The following is a 10,597-nucleotide window of genomic DNA, read 5'->3' on the forward strand; positions in this document are numbered from 1 at the left end:
TTTAAGAATTTTTTTTTGATGTTTGATTGCGATCTTAAAATTAATGTGTCATTGGTTATATTAAGGGTTGGTTTGAGGTGTCCTAAAAAAGTGTACTTTTTATCTTTTTACGAAAAGATGTGCAGAAAAGTAGAGAGGTGATGTGATGAAAAAAAGATAAAAAGATAAAAAGATGAATTATATAGTTCATGTCAAACCAACCCTAATTGTGGTAATGTGGTGATAGCAATAAAATTTTAGTCTAAAAATATGTACTCTTTGAAGTAGAAAATATCCTATCAAATAATAAATAAATAAATATTTTATTTTTAAATAAATTTATTTTCAATTGATCTCGGAATCATTTTCAATCATACCAAACATAAAAAAATATGGATAATATTTTTATATAAATATATATATATATATATATATATATATATATCACTACTAGAAAAGTGACTTGTTGCGACTAATTTTTTGCGACTGACTATTTAACGGTCGCAAAAAATAATATTTACAACAACATCTGAGTCTTTCTTTTATTTATTTTGCCCCTTTCTTATTATACCTATGCCCTAACCCCCTTTTCACTTTCACTTTCCCGACGATTCACAAACACATCTCTCTCTCTCTCTCTCTCTCTCTCTCTAAGATTGTGATGAGAAGCAGCAGACAACAATGCCGGAGCTACTAAGGTTTGATGATCAGAACCAGTAGAGATCATTCGATTTCGTCATCTTCACCGTCGCATCCAACTTCAGCCTCTTGTTTTCCGCTTCTAGTAGCATCGATCATTGCTCCTTCACTTCTGATGTTCACAATCACGACTCTTTCGTCTCCCAACTCACTCAGGTTCCTTTTTTTTCATTTCAATTTCATCTATTGGTGACTGCAGTGTTTGTGTAATATGACAAAGTGATTTTCAAATAATTCATTAAATGAAAGGATCACCATCTTGTAAGTGAAGTATCAATTGCACGAAAATGTTTGAGTACCTGGAGACCTATTGAATGGAAACGGTCTGATGTTTTAATCTGATGAATAAAGAGAAAGAAATACTCAATCTTGAGTTCCAAGTTAAATTGCAAATCCTAATTATGAAGACGGAATTGAAAAATAAACGTAGTTGCAAGATTGCAACACTGATGCTGGATTCAAGATGCATGAGACCTTAAAAATAAATAAATAATAATAATAACAAAATAAAGAAAGACATGAATTTAAATGATGAACTGGATTTATAGATTAAGGAATTGCTATGGCATTACCAACTATATTTTACTGCTCACTGAGTTAATTACTTTTCTGTGTTCAGTTAGCTTTTCCTTTGTCTATAATTGTGCTCCTTCCCCAGCTAATGCTGATCTTTTATTCCAGAGTCAAAAAGATATAAGGCTGTTATCATCCGAATTGATAGTCCTGGAGGTGATGCTCTTGCTTCTGATTTGTAAGTAGTGTTGTGTTCTATCATTATGATAGAAATTTAACAAGTAAAAACACGACATGTACATGTGTTGATGGCATGTATAAGGCTGTTACCATCCAAACCTATTGGAATTTGTTTTGCATGTGAATGATTGAGGATCTGAGTATATTCATCTAATTATCATTTTAGATGTCAGTGTTCTTTCTCTATATTTAGTTTTGGATGTCATGTTTATAATTCCATTTACAGATTTATTTATATTCCTCATGCAGAGAATGAAAATTATAGGATTGCAATTGAATTCCTTTAGATTGTGTTTAGATTTTGCCGTTGTTGTTAATTTTTTTATTCACTTGAGTGTTTCTATTTGTCTTGATTATTGCCTTACAATTGAATTTGGTTGTTGTTTAGGGATGATTTGCAAATCCCTTCTTCTCCATACTTTCCAGCCTATGACTATGCCTATGCGCAAGGACATGGACAAGGACCGCCCCCAATGGTGCAAGAGCGTTTTCAGTGTGTTATCAGTCAGCTTTTTCAGCATGTAAGGGACTATTTTTTTGGTTTTCTATTCAACTCTGCTGTTGGTTTGTTTGTTTTCTCTTCTAGTATTTAACACTGCCTTGCCTTGGTGTTTTAATTGGACTCCCAAAAGGATAATACGTTGCGGTGGAGCTGTGGATCATGAATTGTAAATGGCTATTTGGGATCTCATGTCAGTTCAGTTGATCCTCTCATTTTTTGCATTTTTTGGATGGGAATTAATTTTTGTTTTTCTGCATTTGTAGGTAATCATCAATTTTTCAGTCATTTGTATTGTTCTACATATGAAAGTAGCTTAAAATTAATAAATAGCTGTGTATGAAGTGCTAAATGTTTCTTTATGCTCAACTCCGACATTAGTGTTAAACATTATGTTGTCATTTTGCTGAAAAAAGGTCTGGATTTGGGGACAGATTAAATTTTATTTTGTGACTTTTACTCTAGTAAAGAAAAACTGCAAGCATCAGTCTTGCAGATGTCATCCAAAACATTGTTGTCATGTGGCACTGATTCTGGCTTAGTTTGATCTGCAGATATGACGGGTTCGGATACATCCATTTGGTTGATCATATCTTTCCACAGGGTTACCTTATACGATTTATATTAGGTCCAATCATTTTTCAAAATCTAATACTAATATATTGACACGGTTTTTGAGCTACGTGTTTCACTTTTAGTAGATTCTCATGTACCTGTTTTGAGTCATATTAGTGATTCTGTGAGCATCGCCAACTAGTGAAGCCTTTTGCAGGAGCTGTCTACAGAACTTTTTCAGATTTGCAGGGCAAGGGCTCTGCCTCCTACGCAATATGATGTTGTAACTTTCGAAATCATTTAGTTATTATGCTCTTTGTTTGTCTAATGGTCCCATTTTTTTTCTTTCATATTAACAGATCCATCTGACAGTAAAGTTATTAGAATGTTGGATTTATAATCCCCAAATGTTCTACTATGTAATCTGTTAGCGATTGGTACTTTAGACGTTCACACAAGCAAATATTTGAAATGTGAAGGTTGTATTGTACATGATCATCTACAATGTATTTGCAGATCATTAATGGAGTCTAAGTTGAGAAGTGGAACCACCCTCATTGTGGACCGCTATTCATTTTCTGGGGTAGCTTTTTCATCTACCAAAGGTCTTGACTTCGAATGGTGTAAGGTGTGAAGACATTCTTCAATTTAAAATTCCAATCTACATATCAGGCTATTTGGATGCAGCTATGTTTATCAAGTTTATTTATTATTTATTATTTATTCACCAGATGAAGAAATGGAAGGGTTGGGAATCAGATACGTCGTCTTTGGAATATCAATTCACCAATGGTAATTCCTTCCTGTTCTCAGTTCTCATTTAATTATTTTTTATATATGAAGATTGGGCCTAAGTTTGGGCCTTCGTAAATTTCAAATAGGGCCAGCTTAACGGCCCAGCTTAATGGCAACATTATGGACCGAAATCTCCAGGGGCTGATTAATGTTAATTGTTGGGCTCCCAAAAAATAGTTTGAAAAATTGCCTGAAAATGAAGTGTGTAATTTGTTGTGCTACACTTGGAACAAATGTAATTCACATATTTTATTTTGAGCAATGATTAAGATTCCCACTCCCACAAGACCTCCATAAATCTGAACTACTCATGATGTATGAATGAACCTCACACATACATGGAGGGCTGTGATCACTTTGGGGATGTGGGCATCATCTCCAAAAGTGGTCCCAAACATTTTCCTTTTATTTTTTAGTAATTTTTTCGGATTTTGTAATATTATTGATGAGTTTTTTTTTTTTCTTAAACAGATCCAGCAAGATTTAGGTTTAGTCATCAGACTTCATTTGTGAGACGTCATACTAGATTTTCCAGAACTCCTGGGATCAGATGGATTGTAAGATTATAACTCAGAGTAATTATGAATTGTTCAAAATATCATAGCACATTGTCTAATTTCAAAGCATGATATGGGATTATAATTTTTTATTCCAGGTTGCATTCTTCAGGCAATTCTTTGGTTCGGTGTCAAAGGTGGAATATATAACTATGCGCAATGGGTTTATCAACGTAAGTGGGCTTCTTCATTTCCCCAGGATTTTCAAGTTGAATCTCAAATGATTGACATGTTCGATTTAAATTGAACAATATAATAAATCCACTATCAAATTCAAGTACAACACATCAATCATTTGATACTTAACATGAACACCCCTAGAAGCAACTCCAAACAGGGCCTAAAGTCCTTTTTAAAATGTTAATTATATGCATGACCAATTCTGGTATGTCCCAACAGATTAAGTCTGATAAATATATGTATGTAGGCACATTTTGCTCCAAATACCAAATTTAATTTCCACAAATATATTAAGAGATCCATGGAAGATGACTTCAAGGTGGTGGTGGGAATAAGGTAACTTCATCATTTCTTCTTTCAATATTGTCAACTATATTCCTCACTGGCTTTGGGAATATCATTTAATGAATCTACCAAGACACTTATATGCTAATGATTTTTTTTTTTTTTTTTAAATTTGGGTTGATTTTGCAGTTTCCCACTGTGGGTTTTTGCTGTCATCTTACTGCTGCTGAATGTTTACAGTAAGCAAACATCTCTGTTTCTGTTTGATGATATCAGACTAAATTCACTTTTAGTCTTTCATGATTATATAAAATCATAATTTTTATCTTCTAAAACTTGTGTAGGCTGGTACACGCTTGCCTGGATCTCATTAGTGCCACTCATTGTAAGTAAGACATGTAAGTAATTTGGAAGCTCCTTACTGGAAACACTTCATCGCTTGAATTGTTCAAATTACTTCTCTCTGCAAAATTGTTGAATATGCTGTTCATTTCATGGCTGCTACATGTGCTTTGAATATCAATCAGACATGTTCTATTTAGGAAAGAAAAAATTCTAGATCTAATATTTTTTTAACTCTCGTTTCTGTTATTACAGGTCAAGCCCAAACCTAACTCAGCTAGCATATAAGGACTTCTGAGAGACTTAATGTTGACAGTTATTTCATTGATTTAAGGTTAGACAACGACCTCAATGCCTTCATTTCAAACTAATCGATGCGTGTTTTCTCACTATCTATAACTGAGTTGTAGGATTTTAAATTAGTTTTAGCATGATTGGATTGATTGATTGTGATTAAATTAGTTTTGTGAGCAAGCATTGTTAGGATAGACGTTCTCACTTAGAAGCGTGCTTATGAGATAAGCCATGGGGCACTAATGTTAGTTTTCAAGTCCAAGTTTGATGAAAACTTTCAAAGTTCATGGCTGCTCTAAGATTTCAAGATAAACTATGCTCCTTAGTGTTTTTTACCTAACATTTTTAAGAGAAAATTTTCAAATCCAAGCAGTTTAAAACTTATATTTCAAATCTATGTTCTATTTTACGAAGTCGTGTTTTCAAAATGCGACTGTAACTTCGAAATCTTGTTTGAAAACATAACTTGGGGGGTTTTGGGGATTGACTTGTTCAAAGTGTTTAGTTTCAGCACTGTGTCGAATGGGAAATGTGGCAATGCTTGGCTTGAACCAGAGGTCGTTGCTGCATAAATGTATGTGTTTTTGGCACCTGAGTAGTCTTGATTTATCACTGGGAAATCTGATGCTTTTTTCCATTCATTCAATGACTTCACTGAACATTCTTGGCATTCACCATTTGCATCCAAGTTTATTGACACCTGCATTAATGTAGACAAATCTAGCTTATACTCTAATCAACTTAAACCCTCTTTAATTTCTTGGCAATAGATGCAAAGGCCCAAAAATTAGATGACCTTTTGTGATAAATCTTGGGAAAATTCTAAATGTACTGAATTTGATCATGCAACCTAACACAATTCTCTCACTGAATCGAATCGGATTCTGTGCATGTAGAAGAATGATAAATTTTGTGGGCACATGATTTTGTGTCCTTAAATCCCTTGATTCTTCTGTCTCAATCCACTTTCAACTATTAAATCAGGTGTTTGAGATTTATGTATATTGAAATTATATAATTCAATACCTCACAATCTTAACCACATATGGTGACATTCAATGACAAAATTTGATTTTGAAATGAAACCCACTAAAATAACATACTAGCCTTATAGTTTGTAAAATAAGTTTTGCAAATTTCATCTGTATGTATCAGTTTATGTACTCATAGAAAAATATCTAGAAATGTTTCAAAACATGGAATGTGTAATCCGTACCAAATCAAGTTTATATTATATTCTACTTATTCATAAATCTCTCTTCATCTACTTATATTCTACTTAGTTTAAAATATTTTTTTATGTTTCAATAAGTTTTATGGGTGATATAATTACCAAAATACCCTTAATAATATTCGCATTAATGGTGAATGTTTCATGATATGAATATTCACACTGTTAAATATGAATGTTCACATCAAATCTTTAAAAAAATATATATGAATGTTTACATTATCAAGTTGCTAAAAATTCAAAAAAAATTTGTAAAGATAAAATTGTCTATAATATACCTTAAATATGATAATTAAGATTTGTTTAATCAAATATCCAAATGATAGGACTTATTGCAATATAAGAATATGTTATGAATTAATTGAGATACAAGTATTTGAAAAAGGGTTTTCTAATAAATCCTCCTATTTATTTTTGAGGCAACAATTTTTCTCCCAAAAGTATAGTAATCGTTTGTCCATTTTTAACCTATTCGAGAGCTAATAACCATGCAGATTTCTAGTCAAAGTGATGCATTTAAACTCTTACTTATGCAAATTTTTAAAAGGGGAAAGAGACAAGTGGCCTATTATGCATTTAAACTCTTACTTATGCATTTACTCTTACTTATGTAACTTGGAGTTGTTTTTTTAATGTCATGAGGAAAGAGACAAGTGGCCTATTATGAAATATGTTAGCTGTTTCAGATCCTTCCAATTTAGATTAATTTTTAAATTTTATTTTTTATTTTTTTAATGTTCATTGTTTTGTTAATTAGCTAGAAGGTTTAAGAAATGAATGTGGATGCTATTATTTGAAAGCTAATATCCATGCAGATTATCTTTAGAGTGAGTGACCTAATTCTGGGAAGTTGTATTAACAATTGTACTAGAAAGCAACACCAAACTGCCTTTTTCTTTTTTTTTTCGCTTGATTTGGATGCTGTTTATGGTAGTCTGTTTGTTTGTTTCATTTTGTTCTCTTCTTGGCTTTATATTCTCAATTCTGGATCAAAATAATTCAAACATCACAATCTACTAACTTTATTCATCTACAATGGTAGCGTAGACAGTAGACTGTCATTGGGTCTAACATGAGTAGTTTGATTGAGGTATTGCCAAGAGGAGTTGAGTAGAGTTGTGCATTGTATGAAACTTCGCATACCCTAAGCGTCTAAAATCTTATTAACAAATGCCCCTACACTCCTAAACAAAATCCCACGAATGCACAACTTCCTCATTATGTTTTGAAAATCTAAATGAAAAATGGACAAAATAAGACACCTCAAGCTAGCCTGATTGTAATTGCATGCTCTTGGTGCATACTGCCCATATTTTCGTTACAAATAAAAGAGCATCACATGCCTTGGGTGTCACATTAGAAACTTTACAGATGTTATTCCAACTCATCGCAAGGGATAACCACATTGGGGGGAAACAAAATAAAAAAAATAAACTAATTTATGACGAAAGTAATATGATCAAAAGCAATATTACATTAGGCCATGGTGGCTTCTCAATGTATTGCATCAATGATCTATCTTCTGGAAAAATTATTGAACAGGTTGAATCTAAGATCATTAGCAGCCCCTTCATTTATTGATGAGATCACACAGCGTGTGACACAAGACGTTGAGTCTAGGTTCACTACGATGATCAAGAACCTAACGGCACGTGTTTTGTTCTTAGAGTCACAAGGTATGGCTGGGAGTATGAGCTTGAGAGAGGTGCAATACTTACAAATTGACGAATTTTACGTTTTATCAATTTGCATATATACATATGGAAATTATTAACACATTATACTAACATATTGTAGGTGTCAGATGCATCTAGTGGGCAGCAAGCTTCAAAAGAAAATGAATAGGTATGCCACTCTACTATATTTCTGCATGTATTTATGATATTTGCTGTGTATGAAGTTCTTGAAGGATATCACTATATTTCCCCATGCATGTATTTGTGATATTTGCTGTGTATGAAGAGAATGTATGCAGCACAAATACTCAATTTTTCATGCCCTACGCGAAAGAACAGGTACATTATGTCATTTATTAATTATATGGCTTCAAATGATTAAGAACCTAGCTATCCACCAACTTGATATTGAATGAAACACATGAATTTCTAGAACATTATAAAACCAATATAGAAAAAGTAGAAGCATCAGTTTTTATTGAACTACCAATTAGATTACCCAAATATAACACCTCTACTGCAATGAAGAGCGCAGAACTATATATATAAACATGTGCTGGAATAAACAAAGTTACAGGTCCCATGTTCACTCAATAAACACCTCTACTGCAATGAAGAGCGCAGAACTATATATATAAACATGTGCTGGAACTATATATATAAACATGTGCTTTTGGTATTCCTTGTGCAATGTTTAACTGAATTCTCTCTAATCATGATGAGGCTGGTTCTGTTTCTGGGGCTGGGGCTGGGACAATCACAGTACAAAGGAATGTCGGAACTATATATATAAACATGTGCTGGAACTATATATATAAACTGTGATTTTCTCTCTAAACTGTGAACTATATATATAAACTGTGAACTATATATATAAACATGTGCTGGAACTATATATATAAACTGTGATTTTTATATACATATTATGCGTATATACTGTGATTTTCTCTCTAATCATGTGCTGGAACTATATATATAAACATGTCCTATCTTTGATTTTCTTTTATGGACTGCACTGCCCTTCAATCAATACTGTACAATCACAGTACAAAGGAATGTCGCAGGTTTTCCTTTGACAACAGAAATAATCAGAATAGCTTATAGATATGCCATTAACTCTGTCTGGCAACATGTTTAAATCCACATGCATCAGCAGAAATACATTGAATTCGATAGTGGATTTTGAATTTTTAATTTGGATATCAAAATTGTTTTGAGGATTTGAAATTCAAGAGTAGTGAACAAATGGTGCCAGTATTCCAGTCCTTCCATCTGATGTTTCTTAGTAATTTAATTAACTGTATGACTTATCAAATGGTGGGCCTTATATTATATTTGGTGCTGGTATGATGAGATTAGGATGTTATTGTAATCACTAGGCATCTTCCAATAGCTGCCTTTTGTAGACCCTAGTGCTTCCCGGCTGCTTTCTCTAGACCTTGATAAGTGGAGTTTTGGGCTCCTTTTTGATGTCTTGCCTAGAAAAATTACTAGGATTCTTCCCCTATAAAAACCATGTACTTTACCCCTAAGGTTTTTTTTTTTTTTGCATTTCAACATTTCGAAAGTGATTTTTTACGTTACGGGCATTTTATGTACTACTTCAAATATATATGTACCTGATGGAAGAATTTTGTGCACGGGTAATTTTAACTAATTTGATTATTCGGATTGCATCTTTGCAGGTGGTTGCAGGTATGACCGGTAAAAAACAAGGGTAGTATGGATATTAGAAGTAAGCAATGATTTGTCTTATCCTGCCTCCATTCCCCTTCCCCTCTTACTCTGATTAGAGATTGGAATAAGATTTTTTTATCATGTGAGAACAAAGAATTATTGTTGCTACTGGTTATTCACCTTTATTTTTGCTTGTGGATTTTAATGCTGTTAAAACATGTGGTTTCTCATGCTATCAATCGGAATTGGATGAGCTCCATAAGAAGCTTAGTTCTGCATGTTTGGTTGTCTTTACTTGATTGCATTTTTATGTCTTCTCACAATGATGTTCCCAGTCCTTGAAAGGCCTCGTGTTAGATCTTAAACCTTTAGTTCATCATTTGGGCTTTAAAATGCTTGTGCTTCATTGACACGCCTTTTATAAGTTCTATTAGTAGTATTGTATACTGGAAGTGTTTTGACAGATATTACCCCAACTGGAATATGATGAAAAAAAGTTTCACATATTAAAAGTAATTGTTTAATTGTGACATTTTTTGTTTTTATTTTGTTCAAGCTTTAATATTTGAAGAAAATAGTAAGAATATCTAGAGGTTAGCTGTGGGTTTGATTTGTCTAATTTGTTTGATAAACAGCTGGATAGGTAAAAGGGCTTTAATGTTTCACAATTTGTTTATTTATTTATTAATTTTTATTTTTATTTTTAATTTTTTGCGACGGTAACAAGATGGTCGCCAAAGATCATGTTAGTATTTTTCTTTGTTTTTTGCGACGGCAAAATAGGGGTCGCCATAAGTAGTTTAGGTGGTCGCAAATAATTTGCGACCGTTGTTTTGCCATCGCAAAAAGTATTTGCCACCCCCATATTCGCGACCCCCATTTGCCGCCGTCGCATGGGCCGTCGCAAAAAGTCTTTTGCGACTGTTTTTTATTATTTGCGACGGTTTATGGCGGTCGCAAAAAGTATTTTTTTTAGTAGTGTATATATATATATACCGAAACAAACAGACCATCAATATAGAATAAAGTCAATGGTAAACAAAGTATATAATTTTAATTTACCAAAAAAATAATA

General features: G+C 32.9%; 1 protein-coding gene across 1 annotated transcript; it reads left to right on the forward strand.

The window, feature by feature from the left end:
* Window positions 1–424: 424 nt before the first annotated feature.
* On the forward strand, window positions 425–9,800 carry LOC145817602 (MLO protein homolog 1-like). The gene is made up of 11 exons (XM_082912750.1): window positions 425–834; window positions 1,360–1,429; window positions 1,820–3,113; window positions 3,217–3,277; window positions 3,752–3,837; window positions 3,936–4,010; window positions 4,265–4,353; window positions 4,492–4,541; window positions 4,647–4,687; window positions 4,900–4,978; window positions 9,531–9,800. The coding sequence occupies exons 3-10, from the start codon at window positions 3,009–3,011 to the stop codon at window positions 4,930–4,932; spliced, it is 540 nt and encodes a 179-aa protein (XP_082768876.1). The 5' UTR covers window positions 425–834; window positions 1,360–1,429; window positions 1,820–3,008; the 3' UTR covers window positions 4,933–4,978; window positions 9,531–9,800.
* Window positions 9,801–10,597: the final 797 nt, after the last annotated feature.

Source organism: Camellia sinensis, unplaced genomic scaffold (genome assembly GCF_055761805.1).
Source record: "Camellia sinensis isolate YWXY unplaced genomic scaffold, ASM5576180v1 Unanchor47, whole genome shotgun sequence".
Classification (NCBI taxonomy): Eukaryota; Viridiplantae; Streptophyta; class Magnoliopsida; order Ericales; family Theaceae; genus Camellia; species Camellia sinensis.